This window comes from Plectrocnemia conspersa, unplaced genomic scaffold (assembly GCF_051122295.1).
Source record: "Plectrocnemia conspersa isolate PC_06_02 unplaced genomic scaffold, ASM5112229v1 ptg000010l, whole genome shotgun sequence".
In the NCBI taxonomy this organism is placed as follows: domain Eukaryota; kingdom Metazoa; phylum Arthropoda; class Insecta; order Trichoptera; family Polycentropodidae; genus Plectrocnemia; species Plectrocnemia conspersa.
In genome coordinates, this window is record NW_028277174.1 from 1463113 (window position 1) to 1482009 (window position 18897).

At 37.6% G+C, this 18897-nt stretch overlaps 3 protein-coding genes across 4 annotated transcripts; 2 read left to right on the forward strand and 1 right to left on the reverse strand.

Moving 5' to 3' along the window:
* Window positions 1–11: 11 nt before the first annotated feature.
* On the forward strand, window positions 12–2998 carry LOC148230288 (ATP-dependent (S)-NAD(P)H-hydrate dehydratase-like). The gene is made up of 3 exons (XM_088196014.1): window positions 12–200; window positions 1913–2137; window positions 2201–2998. Exons 1-3 carry the CDS (start codon window positions 120–122, stop codon window positions 2963–2965), a joined length of 1071 nt encoding a protein of 356 aa, XP_088052140.1. The 5' UTR covers window positions 12–119; the 3' UTR covers window positions 2966–2998.
* A 2199-nt stretch (window positions 2999–5197) lies between these two features.
* On the reverse strand, window positions 5198–10600 carry LOC148230289 (uncharacterized). The gene is made up of 11 exons (XM_088196010.1): window positions 10083–10600; window positions 9918–10018; window positions 8783–9362; window positions 8488–8672; window positions 8279–8417; window positions 7909–8127; window positions 7753–7842; window positions 7390–7641; window positions 6353–6437; window positions 6066–6279; window positions 5198–5503 (listed from the first exon to the last, which is right to left on the reverse strand). Exons 1-11 carry the CDS (start codon window positions 10305–10307, stop codon window positions 5350–5352), a joined length of 2244 nt encoding a protein of 747 aa, XP_088052136.1. The 5' UTR covers window positions 10308–10600; the 3' UTR covers window positions 5198–5349.
* Window positions 10601–14544: 3944 nt separating this feature from the next.
* LOC148230290 (uncharacterized) lies at window positions 14545–17734 on the forward strand. Of its 2 annotated transcripts, none has more exons than XM_088195041.1 (5): window positions 14545–14597; window positions 15798–15853; window positions 15914–15961; window positions 16032–16107; window positions 16243–17734. In XM_088195041.1, exons 4-5 carry the CDS (start codon window positions 16095–16097, stop codon window positions 17592–17594), a joined length of 1365 nt encoding a protein of 454 aa, XP_088051167.1. In that variant the 5' UTR covers window positions 14545–14597; window positions 15798–15853; window positions 15914–15961; window positions 16032–16094; the 3' UTR covers window positions 17595–17734. The 2 variants fall into 2 exon arrangements, with proteins under 2 accessions (XP_088051167.1, XP_088051166.1); XM_088195040.1 differs by lacking the exon at window positions 14545–14597 and adding an exon at window positions 15285–15738.
* The last annotated feature ends 1163 nt before the right edge of the window (window positions 17735–18897 follow it).

The following is an 18897-nucleotide window of genomic DNA, read 5'->3' on the forward strand; positions in this document are numbered from 1 at the left end:
TGTGTTGTTTATCATTAAATCGGTGCGGTGTAAAACTGGGGAAATTTTATGATGATGTTAAAGGTCAAGTTGTTGCGGAATTATTTAATCATTAATATATTTAACACGAGGAGTGCAAGATGTTACCAAAACTGTGTTTGTTTTTAATAATCTTATTTGGAGCAAGTTATGTTGCCGTAGCATCTAAATTAATAAGCGTGGTAAGTGTGCATACTAATAAATAATATAATGATAAAAGCTTAACAGATATTTAAAATTAATTATTAATAATTAAATATTAATATTTTTTATCTTTTACTATTTCATTATTTACTTCTTCAGTAAGCAACTATAATAATATATATGTTTCATATATTAGATATATGTATAAAGGGCATATATAACATAACCGCAAATGTTCTTATTTTTTTATACTATTCCACAAAGATTCAGAAATTAGTGGAATACACTTAGAACATGGAATCGTTAAATTCTAACTGTGGCTGACACCTCAACACCTCCCAACGGCATAGTTCGCCGTCGTCGTCAATTTTGTCATTTAGGAGGTGCGGGGAGCAGAGGATAAATTTGGCTAGAAAAATGCATGTCATTTAATGAAATACTATGAATCGTAATGAAATCGAAATATTAAAAAATGGCTACCGACTGGCTACTTTTTGCCTACCCCCCCCCCCCTCCTGGAAAAAGCTGACGTCCCTGATTTTAAACTGGGAATTCTCAAGTTATCCCACAAAGAAAATCTAAAAAAACAGTCTCGACTCTATCCCGAAAATATTTTTTAAAATATATCATTTCAGTGAAATTATATTGGAATACATTTTCATCGATATACATATTTTTATTACTGAAAATATAATTTATATGGAAGGCGCTAGTAAAATTGCATGATTTCGACTTTTCCATACGGAGTAATATATACATTTACATACTTATCATTATTTATTTACATGCAATGTATAAATGTTACAGTGAATGCGTATTTTTCAGTGAAATTATATTTCATTAGTGAAGTCCAAATACATTTTCACCAGTAGATATATATTACTACTAGTAAAAATATAATTTAACTGATAGGCGTTAAAATGCTGCTCTAAAATGTATATGATACACAATTTGACAGTTGCAAAACGTACATTTGCTGTTCAAACCCAAACCTAACCTAATGAAAGTTTTAAAATGAATTATAGTTTTAGGTCAAATCCAGAATACAAACTAAGTTAATGGAAAAGAAGAAGTACAGATTAACGTTGCATCTTGCTACATAGTTTGGCTGCATTTCGATATTACACTATGTTTTAAAAATATGATAGCTATTCTTTGTGATATTACAATGGACTTCTGATATAAGAGTATTGGTCAAAGTGTATTCAAACCGAATTTTAGTTAATAGGAGGGAGCAAAAACAATTACCACTTCTCAGAAGTCAAAAATTTACGTCAAAAGCAAATAATTGTGTTGGCGCTGTCACAATGGAAACGTTCGGTAACGAGCATTCCCACTGCGATGGCGACGGCGCAATTTTATTTATTTTGACATGGATTTTTGACTTCTGAGAAGCGATAAATGTTTTTTGCTTAACTGTGATTGTTAAATTAATTATAGGTATCATAGTCTTATGACAGGTAATAAATATATAGCGATGTATCTAAATAAAATTCTACATCTTCTACATATTTTTTTCTCAATAATTATATCAACAAATTCAGTAAGAGGAAACCAAATTCAAAAGAAAGCTTATATATAAACTTGGTTTATGAGTATATTTTTTAATATAATAAGAGAAAAGGAGACCTCAAAAGAATTTTTTCATTATATTTTATATATTCAATAATGCATGAGTCTTGCTCTAACCAGAGAATGAAATTTTGGATATATTTATGAGATATTGAGGGTGCTAATTTTTACATTGCAGAGGTCTACCTTTGGCGCTAGATCTAGCGCTGCTCACTTGAGATATCCTGGATGTCAATCGAACGATCCGGGTGATGAGAAGCAACTAGTGGACACATGGTCGGATAGAATAGTCATCGACATGACCAGCGATAACAAAAAGGGCTATTCGGGAACGATTGCTATCATCGGTGGAAGTCAGGATTACATAAGTCCTCCGTACTTCGCTGCAATGGGAGCTATCAGGGTATGTGATAATAAAGCTTATAAATGCTGATGTTTTCCCATCAACTATGATTCAATATTTAAGGCCGGTGCAGATGCCGTGCTGCTCTTCTGTACCAAGGCTGCAGGAGACATCATCAAAGGGTTCAATCCGGACATATTCGTGTTTCCGTACATCGACGGCCTACAAGAAAAGATGCTGACCATGCTGTCCAAAGTCGATCTGGTAGTACTTGGTCCCGGATTGGACGTGGATGCTCACACCCTCAACGTTATCATACCGAGAGTGATAGCTCAGTGCAAAGTGGAAAATAAACCGTTAATTTTAGACTTCACGGAAAATTTTATGACCCAGGTTATCATGAATCAATTAATAAATTATCCCAAAGCGGGAGTGATCATCATACCGAACGTGGGCGAGTTTGAAAAAATGTACGAGTTGATCAAAAGCACCGCTACGACCAGCAGCGGAAACGTCGCAATAGATTATGTCAAGTATGCTAACCTGTTCATTTTGCGTAAGGGTTGTAGCGACGTTGGCATCAGTTCCGATCTTGCAACGTCTTGGGTCTTGCCCTCGAGAGGGTGTCCGAAGCGGTCTTCGCATCAAGGTCACCTGCTCACTGGAATCACCGCCACTTTCTTCATGTGGGCGACCAAAGCTTTACCTGTAAACATGACACAAGAGTTGGGCTCTTCCCTCCAAGCGTCAGTGGCCACGTACGGTGCTGCAAAGCTCACGAGACAGACTTGCGAGATGACTTATAACGTCCTGGGACGAAGCATGGTCACATCGGACATGTTGGATTGGATACCTAAAGCTATATACGGATTCGATTCGGATAAGTAGATTTTATAAATAAAATTAAATACTCAACAAAAAGGCACTTTTATTTGTAATATTTAGAAGAAAAAAAATGTGTTACCAACACCTATTATAAACTTCATAGATAGAAACATAAATAATAACCAACTTAATTAAGAAAGATCGTTTTTAATGTATACCTGAGCTCGAATATGATTTGATAAAATAAAATGACATTATAAACCAATAATAAAAAAAATCAAGAAGTACAAAAATAATATTCAATCGTCCTTATAATAACACTAGAATTTTGCCACATACATTATTACGCTTTAAATATAGAAGAACATATTTTTGAAAAATATTTTTTTTATTCACAATATAATAGAAAATATTTTTAATTCCATTTTTATAATCGATTAAAATGTATTTCATTAATGAATTAACTTGAATAATATATATTAAGTTGATTTTATTTTACAAAACAAATGTGTTTTTCTTTTAGTGATGTATATCTTACAGTGAATATGTATTACCAATGTAGTTATATTTTCACTGGCGTTTCAGTGAAATCATATTCGAATATTTATTACTAGCGAAAATACAATTTCACTGGCGCTTATTAGTTCAATTATATTTTCCAAACGTAATTGTACTGTAACACATATTAATGGCCAAAAATGTATTGAACGTACACGTACCAGTGAGTAAAATGAAATTATAAATACATTTTAACTGGCCTAGTTAATTATATTTATACTAGTGAAAATATTACTTCACTGAAAAATACACATTCACTGTAACATATATATATATAAATATTTTATCATACTAATAGAGAAGCAAGGTTTCGAGCGTAAAGCACAATCACAAGAGTGTAGTACAATATTATGGATGTGAAGAACAAAGCCTAGGAAAGATCTACAGCTTTAAACTTATTAAACATGTAGTACATAGCATATTATAATCAATCATAAAAATATACAATTTCTGGCAAAAAAAATAGTATGTAATCTAAAATATAAAACGTGTTCTAATTTTTGTAGCAAAAATCTTAACAACCATATTATTCATAAAGATAATTATTTCTTAGTACTATAAAATAATACTAAATATAGCATTCAAATAGAATTTAGACTATATATAACTATAAGCAGAATTTAGTCAGAAAAACGTATAATTTTTAGCAAAAAACTATAGCTTTGAATTACTGGGAGAAGTTGATTCGAACATTTTATTCAATAGATGTTACTGGTCATCATAGTCCTTTGACTGCTGAGCTTTTTGAGATTACTATTTAAATATCGATGTGTTACATATGTATAAAAAAATGTTATTTGACTCTGGAGCAAATATTCTACAGACCATTGATAAGGTTATTGATTTTTTTCTTCAATGACGATATTAGATACTGCAATTTCAGCCAAAGTAGCAAAAGCCGATCTATCGGATTTTGGCAATTAAAGGGTTAAGCTAGGATTTCAGCAAACAAAACCTATTTTTCACATACATATGTATACATATATATTGTAAATATATCACCTATTAGCATTATATCACTTTGTTTAGAAACAATACTTTTCTAAGAATTAAAAAAAAATTTGGTACATTTTAAAATATTTAAAAAAATATATTTTCTATAGAAAAATGATAAACAATTACAAAAAAAATTAAACTTCATGACATTTAGATAACTATTTTTAAACTAATTGATATAAATTATATCGTATAGACACAAATATTCGCATAGTATTGCGCGTCAGTTTAAAAAAAACGTTTATTATCTATGTATTATATTACACATTACGTCTACGTCTTAGACATAGAAAAACACTTGTGTCTCAGACACAGCCCTTTTACTTTTTATCAAAAAAATTGAGGTAGTTTTATTATACGTTATCACCAAATTTAACGTTAGTTATAACGTATCAAGATAAAATGACCAGCCTATTATTTTTGGCTGGAAACATAAACAGCAAATATTTTAAGGATTAAGTAGCATTTTAAAATGAGTCGATTTAAATGTAATTATATATATACTATGTTTTATAATGTCTCATATTTTTAAATTTATCTTATAAAGGTGGTAAAATAACGATAAAATTCTTGTACAGTTTAATTAGTCCTTTATAATGCATTATGGGAAAAGTTCCAATTGTTCAATTATGATGGAAATTTAGTCATGATTAGTCAAAAAACACAGACGTAATTTATGTTTCTGATGAAAAAATATTTCCTCTAAATGCATGTATATGTATTAAAACTGGATAAAACAAGTTTTTAATTGAGTCATACAATTAAATTAGTTATATATTTATATCCTATGCATAGTTTTACATAGTTAATATGAAAATACTTCACCAATTCTCGCTTTATCACAATCGAGTTATTTTGTAAAAAATGATTTTTTACTTTTTGAACAACTTACATTATATTTTATTATACGATTCAATTGCATCAACAAAATCGTCGAACGGTACAAACAAAAGATGATCCACTCCTGCCGTTACATCTTGAACGATCTCCAGATCATCGATCGTATCTCCGGAGCAGCACCCGCTTTTGCCGTTATGCATGATATTACTGAAAAGATAAAAACTATATAAAGATCTGCAGTTTTTTTGAAAGAATTGGGAAGTCCGCTAACTTTAGAAGAGTTTCTAGCCTTGCAGACCTAAGCTAAGAGCATGATGAACTCACGACATTGAGATTTCTTCAAAGTCTGAAAGTTAGGATTCAATTTATTTCATTCTTGACATTGCATGCATTTAATGAAGAACTCTTTAAAGTTGCTTAGGGGAGGTATCAACAATTCATCAATGCTCAACAATTTTCAGCCGTTCTAAAATGCCAAAGAGTCACGATTTCGTCCCTTATTCTGGACCATTGCGAACGGAACGTTGGTGCTCGAAAAGGCACCATTCTCAAGAAACTTGCCAGACACAAAGATATTTTCGGCGATAGTTATGAGGAGGTGAAAAAATTTCTACGGGATGGTACATTTCTTTTGTGTCATTTTTAAATCTGTGTAGTACAACTGAACATTTAATGTGCATTTTTATTGAAAATATGTGTGCTAAATCATAACATATTGGGTAAATCTGACAAGTCAATATGTAATAAGTAAATAATTATGGCTACTCACACTATCAAATCTGACAGATTCGTAGAATGTTGGACGCAACGGTAACTTTTCGAATCCATCATTGAGTAGAATTCGCTCAGCATATTACACTCTTCTTCTTCGCTTATAGTGAATACTCTCGCTATTTGTTCGGCGATGCACATCCTGTCGTTGAATCTTCTCACGGTTTTACCGTACGCCATTTTCCAAATTTCCAAATAAGTACCGTTGTAATCTGATGATAAGAAACATTCATGATTAAACACAAACTCCTCGAACTTTTAAGTTTCTAATATGACTTCAGTTACTTGTAATCTTCATTAAAGTAATTTCAGGGTGATATATTGGTATTTGAGATTGCGTTGGTGTTATCGAATTGCATCTCGAAGCTTTCTGAAAATATAGGGGAAATTTATATTAGGAGAAATTTATAATCATAATATATCTTGTGGATCTCACATTTTAATTGGAGAATTAGAATTGTGGTGGCAATCCACAAAAAAATGCAGCAACTGCTTTAATATCATTGATGTGCATAGTGGCGAAGATGAATTTACTTTTGACATCGATGAAGGCGATGATAATAATAGAAACTGATACCGAATTCAATCACGACAGTGATAATAGTAACAGTGATGTAATTTCTCGTAAGAGAAGAAGATCTATAGTAGTTATCGAAAGTGATGAAGTAAAAAAATTCTTGTTCATTATATGCAATATTTATATTATATTCTTTTTTTAAAATAAAAAAAGTTTTTACTTTTAAAACACTTTAATTGTATTGTAATTATATTCTACTGAAAAATGCGTCGAGTTGGCGGAAGGCACTTAAAAAAATGTCTGCATTAAAAACGCGAAGATTAAATTTGTTCATTTGGTGAAAATATATTATAATTGAATTTAAATATTGAATAGTTTTTTTCAATTTTTCGATTATTTTTCTTAAAAACTCCCCCTTTAGCAAAATTTTGGCTACACCAAAGTATTGTGGGGCAAACAATAGCAAACAGTTTTCAGCAGATATAACACATTGTTTACATAGGTTTTTAACCTCAATTATTACAATAAGTGTGGCACATAAAGCAGGCTACGACTACTATATAGCTAAAAAGTCAACGAATAGATGAGAAATAAAACTTATTGACAACGACCACATGTCGAACAGTAGAATAAGTGGGCAAAAAAGGGCTGAAAATCCTAAAATTCTCTTTGAGTTGCAATTGAATATGGTCGTATTGTGAATTATGTACCTGTATTACGATAATCGTAATACAGGTGCATAACTCTTACAGTTTCATGCGTTTCTAAATAACAAATAATGGTAAGTCAATAAAATTATGCTCACCTTGATGTCACCAAATGGACTGCATGCGTAGGATAATATTGACTTTGTCGGTGATACAGACTTGCGAGAACACGTTTTTAGGTCATCTAAAGATGCATTCGAGGCTTCCAAGTTGTTTTGTGAGATGCTTCGTGGACAATAATTATCGTTAAATAATACTAATTCGCTCTTATTTTCATTGTAAAATGGAGAATGGCCCTTTGCGATATTGAGTGTTTCTAACTGTTGGGTTAAATTATCCGAAATAGTATTCTACAAAATAAATACAACTTTTAAAATTTAAGATGTCAATATGCAAATGAACTATTGCGCATATGGTTCGATCGGTTCTAATGTATTTTTATGAACAATCTAATAACGTACATCCACAATTTCCAATATCCTAGCTTTCTTCATTTCGTCGACTATGTTCAAGACAGACTTTGACTTTAGTTCCAGCCAAGTTTTCTTCTCCTGCGAACATATAAAACGTTTATATCTAAAAAGTAACACATCATCGTCAGGAAAGCAGGTTAATACATTGATATCGACAGCTACGACTCTTCCCGACAGCGCATCCGAAGCGATCAGCCTCTTGGTTTCGTTCATATGTTTCATCGGATCCCAATTTAAAAGACGCAAGTTGCCAGCGAGAGAACCGCGAACGGCTTGAGCTGGCAAATCGGCGAACTCCCTCGGTAGCTGCCGCACTTGGTTCGTTTCCACAGTATAAATGGTGCCGTAATCGATGTAAAATACCTAAACCATATTTAAAAAATTAGAATCAACTCACTCGACCGTCACTTTTTACTAGTGATCTTTTATGGTCATCGAGAAGTAACTGCAATATTATTCCTAAAGATGCGATTTAATTTCTCTGATTTTAATTTACTATCCATATATTCATTACCTCTAGAACGTTGTTTTCCCCTATCTCTCTTATAAAAGCGCGGTGGTAGTAATCATTGTAAGGTGCTGCTAAATATTGTCCATTTTTCATAATTCCTTCTGTCATCGAGTAGTCTTCTGTGGTGTTTTTATAAAATTTGCTAAAAATTACAAATGGTATAAGCGGGACTTGGGATTTTTATTATCGTTTAACAATAAAAAGATACTCACTTTAAATTTATCATCATTTCGTGAAGCGCGCCGCTGTGCTCCGGTGAGCAAATTTGATAATAAAAGTCTAGAGGGTCATTTATGTCGGAGACGTATAGCTCGAAACGTTTGTCGATATGCGGAGTTTCCAAAACTCGAATGCAGTCGTATTTATCCATACAATTGCTTTTAAAAAATCTGTCATCCTGAAAAAATATTGTCCTTTTGTGGTATATTTTGAGAGGTCGAACTGCAGGAAAAATTTTAGACGCAGTGAAAGAAATTTAAGCGGAAGGAGGCCCGACTAAATACTAACAATTGGTATTCCTGGAAGTCCATCTTCGATGGAAACGCTGGAATCGACGTCGCACCAAGTCTTCTCTGATGGGTTTTTAACGGAATTATCGATTTTAGGCACCGCAGTCCCGGCCGGGTACAGCTTCCAATCGCTCAGGTTGTTCGGTCTGTCGATAGTGAAGATATTATCCATGTTCTTGCACATGGCTATCAACGAGTTGTAGCCCAGTTTCTTAAAGTTCAATGAAAAGTTGAACTTGAGGTTGTATTCGCGAATAAGGCACTCGCTCATCCACAGGCCGGATTTGAAATCTCGCATTAGTGTCTGCAGATTTGTTTCGACTAATTTTCGGTACTTCGCTTGCTCCGATGAAATCGCTCGCTCTTTGTGGACGCTCGAATTTTGGTGATTCTCTATTTTTGAATAATTTAATCCGGGCGAAGTAGGAGAGTATGTTGAATTATGGTTTATGGTAGGAGTGCTGTGGTTTTGTAGACTAAATTTACGCTTGATGCTCTGATTATAATTTGCATTAAACTTTTGAGGTGGTCCGTTATAATATGTTTTTGGCGTAGTACCGTTTTTCTTGGGAAAACCTCTGAAAAAAGAAAAAGGTAAATATGGTTTTACTTTTTATCTTTAAAATTCATACTATAAATTTAATGACTTTTGTAATTTTGTAATTATAATAATGAATTTAGTTTTGTCTCTGTTTTATTATGGCAACTTATACCGGTACCAGTTAAAATGACTATGACTGTCATTAAAAAATATGATTAGTCATCCAACTTGTAAAAATAAGTAAAATCTGTTTTGATTGTAAATACTTTTGAGAATTTTTCACCTAATTCTAAGTAAAAAATGAAATGTAAAAAATAATATATTGGAAAATATAATTGAACTTTATGACATTGAAGGTGATGATGATTAGTTGACGGCAAAAATGTATCATTCACTAGTGAAAGTGATTTTTCTGATAGCGAAAAAGAATACGAAAATATTATGAATTTACTTTTTTTTCAATTTTTTACAAATTACTAGCTTGTTATTTTTTATATATATTTTTCCAAAAGGAATCAGTGGTGGGTTTTTTAATATTTGGATTTTATTTCTTTTGATGTAAATAAATAATTAATTTTTATTTGGAACTCACTTGGACGTGCTAGATTTCTGCTTGCTGATGAGCGTGTGTAAGTTTTGTAGCTGCTTTGTGACGATCGGTTTTACTACCGGATCGTAATCGTCGGTGGCGAGCTGCAAAGGGAAGAGCGACGGTGAGTCGACGAAGAGACGATACAATGATAATAATAATACGTACCCAGATGGCGTCCGTCAGTTCCGTTCTGACCAGGCTGAGCAAGCTGGCGTGGCCGAGCGCCCGGTAGGGGATCTCCGTCCCGATCGTGTTTCGGTAGTCGCGCGAGAGCTGGGAGAGCCGCATCTCCTCCTTGAACGAGATGCACAGACACCTGAGCACGGCCTTCACTTCGGCCAGCTCTTCCGCTCGCCTCTGCTCCGTCGTGGAGCTCTTCTCGTCGCTCATCGTCCAACACGAACACCGAAACTAGCTGTCACCGCCTGTTTGAAAATACAGTCTAAGCGTCGCTCCTACCGTCCATACGCCATTTTTCGTTAGAGGAGACTAAAAACAAACAATTTCAAAAGCTATTCATACCAAACACAATTTTTCACAATAACTGATTCTTATTCCTAACAATAATAAAAAGAGAATAACACGTGGAATCTTTATTTACTTGTTCTATTCGTTCATTTTGCTACTAGTTTAATACAAAATATTTAAACGCGCAAAGCGGTCTCTGACAATGCACTCGTTTCAAATATACTTTAGACTGTTTTATTCAAGATATGAGCTGTTTACATTGTAAATTGGCGGACGCGAGACGATGCGTCCGAACGCCTGGAAGATTGGCCGTGTAGAGAGAAAATCGTCACGCCAGTGCTACTCTAGTGCCGACCACTTTTTGCCCATAACAAATATAAAATCGACTCCCATAATACCAAGGATCATTGACTAAAGGTGTTCCAACTTGTTTACAAGCTTTTTAAAAACAAAAAGCATAAAAAAATACATATATCAATTGTTATAAAAAAATAATAAATGGCCGCATTTAGAATAAAAGATAACTTTTCGTACATTTTGGGTGCTATATCAGCTATAACTTGGCGGACGTTCGTTTTTACGACCCTCAGCGTAATACTATAAAAAACTCCTTGGTGGCCAGTTGACGTCACCAAAACGTTAAATAATGCGACCTGGGAAATTTTCACGCAAAACATCTGTAGCGGGGCGAGAAGGGCGAGAGAGGGGGAGGCGAGCGACGGAGCGTGAGCGGTCAGTCAGCGGTCAACCGCTACGTCAACAAGACGTACGCACGCCCAAACTGGTGACACCGACGCGACGCGAGAATGGAGTTCGAAGCGAGCGGCGGTTTTCCGCCATTTAACATAGACAATTGTGAATTATGGTTCGCGCAGATGGAAGCTATTTTCCGGTATAGGAAAGCGCTTACCGAGAGCGAAAAATTCGACGTGCTAGTTGGCGGACTGCGCGGAAAGGCACTCGCTGCGGTCGCGGATTTGATACTCGCGCCGGATTCCGAGTTGTCGTACACGACGATAAAAAAGCGGCTCCTCGACGCGTTCGCACCTTCGTTCGTAGAGCGGCTACGAAAGATGCAAGAGACGCCGATGGAGGGCAGGAAGCCGTCGGAGCTGCTCCGCCAGATGCGAACTTACGCCGGAAGCGCGATTCCGTCGGAGCTGGTCAGCGACACGTGGGTTCGGAAACTGCCTGAACGCGCACGCGCCAGCGTACTCAGCCTCCTGGTGACGCACGCGACAGTCAAAGACGACGCCAGGCTGGAGATGGCAGCGAAGTTGGCCGACGCACTGCTCGCAGAGGGGATGGAGGATTCTCGCGAAAAATACGTCGATGCGGCAAGCAGTGGCGGACGGCGCGCACCGCAAAACAAGATGGCGGCTGAGTGACGCGCATGCGCAGACGCCGACGGAAACGACTTGTGCTGGTTCCACCGCACGCACGGAAGCGCAGCGAGACGATGCCGTCCCCCGTGCGCTTGGAACAAATCCCGAAGAGCGGCGGGAAACGACCTCGAAATATCTCGCCGCCTTATCGTCAGCGACAATCGATCGGGTGGACGATTCTTGATCGACACAGGCTCGGAAGTGTCGATTTATCCTCGCCGCGCAGCCGACGTCATCGAACCCACAAGATACGAGCTCTTCGCGGCCAATGGAGCCAAAATCAAGACATACGGCCAGCGAACTTTCAAATTAGACTTTGGGTTTGGAAGAGCGTTTGTATGGAAGTTCGTTGTGGCTGACGTTACTAGGCCCATCGTCGGGGCCGATTTTTTGTCGCATTTCCACCTCATCGTAGATTTGAAACGCGCGACACTCACTGATGGAGCCGCTCGCTCGACGACGAAAGGGAGATCCATTGGACGAAACGCTGCGGAGGAAGTCCATGTTGTTTCCGACCGGTCGCAGTTCCACGCGCTGCTCACCGAGTTCGCGGAAATAACCCGACCCGACGGACAGCCAAACGCTCGCGCTAAGCACGATACCGTCCACTACATAACGACGGCACCTGGACCGCCGGTGACTGCTAAACCGCGACGCCTTGACACCAGGAAGATGCGGGAGGCGAAAACCGCTTTCGACAGGATGGTACGTGATGGCATTGCCCGGCCATCGAAGAGCAGCTGGGCGTCCCCCTTGCACCTCGTTCCCAAGAAAGACGGAGAATGGCGCCCGTGCGGAGACTATCGCGCGCTTAACGCACGCACGGTACCAGACCGTTACCCGGTGCCGCACATTCAAGACTTCGCAAGCCAGCTAAGTGGTAAAAGAATATTTTCGTCGATAGATCTGGTGCGCGCGTATCACCAGATTCCGATGGCAGCCGAAGATGTGCAGAAGACGGCGATTATCACGCCGTTCGGGCTCTTCGAATTCCCTATGATGTCATTCGGACTTCGAAACGCGGCCCAGACTTTCCAGCGGTTCATCGATGGCGTTTTGCGAGGGCTCGATTATGCATACGCATACATAGATGACATTATAGTCGCCTCGCAGGACGTCGAAGAACACCAGCGACATTTGCGCGAAATGTTTACGCGATTGAAGGATCACGGAGTGCTGATCAACGCGTCCAAGTGTGTGTTTGCCGCTTCGGAAGTAACGTTTCTTGGCCATAGCGTATCCGCAGCCGGCACGCGACCAGTGACTGAAAAAGTGACGGCCATTAGCGAATTCCCGAAACCGCGAACAATCAGGCAATTGCGGGAATTTTTAGGCGTGGTGAATTTTTATCGGCAACACATACGTAAAGCCGCTGATTCGCAAGCGCCGCTGAACCAATTGCTGACCGGAGTAAAAAAAAATGACCAGACGCCGATCGAATGGAAATTGACCGCTGAAAGTGCGTTCGAGAACTGCAAACGCGCCGTCGCCGAGGCTACGTTACTCTCCCATCCGGACCTTAAGGCGAAACTAGCGCTATTCACCGATGCATCAGACGTAGCCGTGGGAGCAGTCCTCCAGCAAACTTCCATGAGGGGCTGGCAACCGTTAGCTTTCTTCTCTCGGAAATTATCTTCAGCCCAACGGAAATACAGTACGTACGACCGCGAACTATTGGCTATGTACGAAGCAGTGCGTTATTTTAGGCACATGGTTGAGGGGCGAAACTTTACAATCTTCACCGACCACCGCCCGCTGACGTTCGCCCTCGATCAGAAGGCTGACGAGTGCTCGCCGCGCCAATTCCGACACCTAGACTTCATAGGACAGTTTACGACGAATATACATTACGTGCCCGGTGAGGAAAACACGGTCGCAGATGCATTATCAAGAACGGAGGCTGTGACTGCTGCGATCAATTTTGACGACCTAGCCGCAGCTCAATCGACGGATGACGAACTACGAAAGCTTATACGGCATGGTGGAACGTTTTCACCGGCAACTGAAAGCAGCCATAACCTGCCACAACGGAGAAGAATGGACGGACATCCTGCCACTTGTCTTACTTGGGATCAGGGCGGCATGGAAAGACGACCTAGGAGCATCAACCGCTGAGTTAGTATACGGACAATCACTCTCGTTGCCAGGCGAGTTCGTATCAGCGGGCACTCGAGCTACGCCCAACGAACCGCAAGATTTCGTCGACAACTTGCGTGTTAAGATGGCAGCTCTACGCCCTAAGAATCCTCGTCAGCATGGAAGCACACCAACGTTTGTTTTTAAGAACCTGGCATCAGCTAAGAGCGTGTTTGTCCGACGCGATGCAGCTGCAGCTCCGTTAAGCCCAACTTACGACGGACCTTACGAAGTGCTTTCCCGTACGGAAAGGGTCTTGATGCTAAAGATCAGGGATAAAAGTGTTGCAGTGTCAATAGATCGCGTCAAGCCTGCATTCATCCAACCTGAAGATACACAGTAAGGCTACGTGGGACACCACTTTTCCCCATCGAACGAGACTTCGTTGACACCGCTGCAGCCGGAGATCAACCTTTTACCCCCGGAAACCGAGGATGAGCAAGCAACGCTACGCAGCCCGCCTCCCACGACATCAAGACCGACCAGGACTCTATGAATACCCGGCCACCTGCAGGATTTCGTCTTGGGTTCGCCTTAATCGTGAACTGCTCACGGCTAGTTCACTGGAGGGGAGTACTGTAGCGGGGCGAGAGAGGGGGAGGCGAGCGACGGAGCGTGAGCGGTCAGTCAGTGGTCAACCGCTACGTCAACAAGACGTACACACGCCCAAACATCCAACGTTGCACTCGATGTATGGAAAGTTGCGCTGTATTGTTAAAACCTCATATCTTCGATTTCGTGCTAAAAATAATCGGTTATTATACGTCTATAGCGCTCACTATTGACTGTTACAGTCTGGTCTTCATCGTTTTCAAATAAGGGCTTATTTACACGTTGACAGTTGCTGGCATACCAGCTGGAAATTGAGTGGAAGGTCACTGACACGCGGCGAATGCGAAAACAAAAAACATTTGTTCTGTTGAAGCTGCCAGCTGCTAGCGTGCCCACTGACTGGCGTTAAACGTTTACACGGTGCTAGTCGCTGGCATTCGTTGATTGTCAACCTTACTGGCACACCGACTAGCATCGTGTAAATTAGCCTTAAAGGCTTTTTTGCTAGCACGCCAACGCTCCCCTCCCCCTTCCACCACACTACCGTACTGGCGCGAGGTAAGTGGCACCGTGATAAACGACAACTGTCACCCGTTAGTCGCTTTTTCTTTACAAAAGTTGTTTCAGTTGTGCCAGTGACCCTCCAGTCAACTTCCAGTAACTCGCAGCGTGTAAATAAGCCCCAAGTAAGGCCCAGCGGCGCCGTCTGACAATGCACACCATACGTTAACTGTTTGTTTATTTATATACCCCATTTTATTTATTTATATAGCCAGATAATTTGAAATGCGCCTCATCGAAAAAGAAGATTATCTTTGAAAAATCAGTATCTATTTTTTGCGTAAATTATTCGCTGAGTGTACATGTGTACATATATATTGAGTTGCTGCAGTAGTATTTATTTGAAATATAGCTTGCAATTTAGTTATATCGCCGATCATCAAACTCCCGACAAATAACGTGTTGCCCTTTACCACCTTCACAGCAGTGTTATCTAGTTTTGGTTAAAATAAAGTAAATAAATGTAATTTTTTAATTACTAGTAAATATAATTTTTCGATTTTATTATTTTAATTTATGTATTTTATCGACCAAATGATTTTTTCTAAAGTCAAACGTTAATTTAATTTATTAAAATAATTTTCATGGTTCGCATTACGCGCGTTTAGGACAAATATTATACCTATTGTAGGTACAATATATCCGAGCGCGTTGCTTGTTGTCAATTTTGACAGTTGGTCTCGTCGCTGCGATGTCTATTTCGTATTATATAAAAACCGGTATTCAATTTCAAATTATCTTCAATTATATTCGTTATATGGACTCGTTATATTTGTAGAACCAGACGCCGAAAGCGAAAATGATTCATTTAATACGATCCAACATAAAGTTAAGGTAAAAATACTGCATTCAAAGTTAAAAATGCAAAAAATCAATTATACCTTATTTTTTTAGTTCGAAGATGTAAAATTGGAATACGACGGCATTGGCAAATATAACGATGTATTTTACTTCAGCTAAAATGAATAACTAAATATCTATTAGTTAAAAATATTATTATCTTATTTTTTAGTATGAACGTGTAAAAATAGAATACAACTTCACTCAAGGAAATAACGCGAATGTTCCGGACGATATGATCGAAACAGGTATATTTAACACTTTTTTCTATTATACCATCCAAAATGTATCCAAAAATTATGCGGATTTAAAATAGTTACAAATATTATGATTATACGTATAGATATTTACTTGAGTAATAATAAATTTGTTTATTGTTTAAGAATCGCACGATGTTAAAGATATACTCAACAAAAGTACTACTAAGGCGCTTTTAAAAGAGAGCAGTGAAGATTTTAACGAAGATACTTACAATTTTAAATGCAACAAGTGTGAAAAAACATTAAAGAATAGAAAAAACCTTTTACAACATATGAAAACTCACAACGAATCTTGCGATTACGAATGCGAGACGTGCGGAAAAGCGTTCAAAAGCAGACAGTACCTAACGCAGCATGAGAAAATTCATAGTAAATCTTATAACTACGAATGCAACGATTGCGGAAAATCGTTTAAAAAGAGACAATACCTTTCGGAACATATGCAGATTCATAGTAAATCGTACGACTTCGAATGCGATAAATGCGGCAAGGTGTTCAAAATTAAACGTAACCTTTCAGTGCACGCTAAACTTCATAGAGAGTCCTATATTTTTAAATGCGACAAATGTGAAAAGGAATATAAATGCAAAATTAGTCTGATGCGGCATATGAGCATTCACGACAATCTCTGCACTTACAAGTGTAACCATTGCGAAAAAGCGTTCAATACTAAAGATAGTCTTCTGTGGCATATGAATTATCATATAGATTCCGGCCCGCACAAATGCGTCGACTGCGGTAAAGAGTATAGAATAAAAAAATGTCTCTTGCGGCATATGAAAATTCATCACGACCCCTTCAATTATATATGCGACAAATGTAATAAAGTGTTTAAAGTTAAATGTATTCTCACGCGACATATGAAAGAGGTTCACGGCGATACTCGCGAATTCGAATGCGACAAATGTGAAAAATCGTTCAAGACTAAACGTATTCTTGTACAGCATAATACGCAACACGCCGGCGTCTACGATCACAAATGCGACAAATGCAGTAAAATATTTAAAACTAGGAGCGAACTCTTAACGCACGCGATCGAACATTGCGATTATGACGATTTTGTATGCAACGAATGCGAAATGTCGTTCAAAACTAAGCACTATCTTTTAATACATGTGCAAACTCATAACGATTCCTATAGCTTCGAGTGCAACAAATGCAATAAAGCGTTTAAAATAAAATCTATTCTCACGCGTCACACAAAGGAAGTTCACGGTTACTCTCGCAGTTTCGAATGCGAAAAATGCCATAAATCGTTCAAAACTAAACGTAATCTTTCACAGCATATGCACAATCATGTCGATTCGTTCAATCACGAATGCGAAAAATGCGGTAAAGCGTTTAAAACTAAACGTTCACTTTTAAAGCATGGGAGGACTCATAGCGATTCCTTCAATTACAAGTGTAACAACTGTGAAAAATCGTTCAAATCTAAGCAATATCTTTTGAAACATATGCAAATTCATATCTATTGAAAAATAGCGTAATCGCACAGATTGTATTCATTCGAATGTAAAAAAATCCTCAAAACTCTGCGCGAATATTTTTTTATGTTTTTACTTTATTAACGAAATTTATACAATTACCAAAATGAATTAATAAATAATTATACACACTTACAGTTTTATCCTTTAAACCTAGTATGGGCAACCCTTTCTTGTTTGGAGCTGGATTGCCATTTTTCACGGGTCGAAATATCAAAATATTCATCTACACATATATACCATCATGGTACTTCCCACTGTGTGGCAGGGACATCATTTCAGCTTTTTCCTGGGACAGGCAAAAATTGGCCAGTCATTGGTCGTTATTTTAATATTTCGATTTTATTGAGATTCATAGTGTTTTATTAAATAACGTGTATTTTTCTGATACTATTAAAAAAAATTCTCCAAATGAGGTCCCTGTTTATAATCTACGTCAAAAGAAAGCTATAAAATCATGCCGTTGTCAACGCAGTGTTTTTGTTTTATTAATTGTCTTGTTTCTTTTTTATAAATAAACTTTATTGTTTTGCAGAATATTAGTCAAGATGGGCGCGGGTTCTCCCATAGGATATTCTTATTCGAATCATCAGAAACAAGTGTTGATGGCACTAACGAAAGAATAATAACTTATATTCATCTGTAACGTTTGAATTTTCTAATGATTTTCAGACGATTTTCTCGTTTTCGACGTGGATGCTAAACAAGAGCATCATTGAAATGGAAAAAGGTGGGGAATTTGAATCTTAATGTAATCAAAATATTAAACGTCTCAGAAATTTAGCAAAACAATAAAATTAAAATATAAAATATGTTAAAGCAATTGTGCTACATCGCATTTAGTTTCAAATGTAATAATCTGGATCTTTTGACAAATTTTCTAAAAGTTCAGTTTCTATTTCTAATCTCAAACGTGTTTCCAAATCGCGTTTGAATGTCAGAGGAAAAGCTTTTTTAATTATTCCTCGCAAATAATAAAACAAGAAAAAACTAAATCTTGATTGGGTGAGTGTGTTTCAGCCAAATTTAAACAATAGTTGTCCTCGCAAAATGAAATATATTGTTTGAAGCAAGTTCGTTTTGGCGTCTCCCCCGATCTAGAGCCTGAGGGCGTATGCTCTCTTTTTTTACAATTTGTACCGAATGTTAGTGTTATGAATCGAAAATAACATTTAAAAGTTTTTGAATGTAATTTTTGAATATATATAATACCTACGTATAGATAATTTTATTTGGTAGTTTTGGCCATAAGAGCGGTAGGAGATACGTGTCGGTGTTGCCAGCGCTCTCCGGT

What these genes read in the sequence shown, in the direction of transcription:
- LOC148230288 (XM_088196014.1), top strand. Translation starts at nt 120, where the DNA reads ATGTTACCAAAACTGTGTTTGTTTTTAATAATCTTATTTGGAGCAAGT. An exon ending in CATCTAAATTAATAAGCGTG is followed by an intron (nt 201 to 1,912) that starts GTAAGTGTGCAT and finishes TTTACATTGCAG; the next exon opens with AGGTCTACCTTTGGCGCTAG. An exon ending in CTGCAATGGGAGCTATCAGG is followed by an intron (nt 2,138 to 2,200) that starts GTATGTGATAAT and finishes TCAATATTTAAG; the next exon opens with GCCGGTGCAGATGCCGTGCT.
- LOC148230290 (XM_088195040.1), top strand. Translation starts at nt 15,711, where the DNA reads ATGTCTATTTCGTATTATATAAAAACCG. An exon ending in CGATCCAACATAAAGTTAAG is followed by an intron (nt 15,854 to 15,913) that starts GTAAAAATACTG and finishes TTATTTTTTTAG; the next exon opens with TTCGAAGATGTAAAATTGGA. An exon ending in GCATTGGCAAATATAACGAT is followed by an intron (nt 15,962 to 16,031) that starts GTATTTTACTTC and finishes CTTATTTTTTAG; the next exon opens with TATGAACGTGTAAAAATAGA.
- LOC148230289 (XM_088196010.1), bottom strand. Translation starts at nt 10,307, where the DNA reads ATGAGCGACGAGAAGAGCTCCACGACGGAGCAGAGGCGAGCGGAAGAG. An exon ending in GTCCATTTGGTGACATCAAG is followed by an intron (nt 6,438 to 7,389) that starts GTGAGCATAATT and finishes CTATATTTTCAG; the next exon opens with AAAGCTTCGAGATGCAATTC. An exon ending in TACTTTAATGAAGATTACAA is followed by an intron (nt 6,280 to 6,352) that starts GTAACTGAAGTC and finishes TCTTATCATCAG; the next exon opens with ATTACAACGGTACTTATTTG.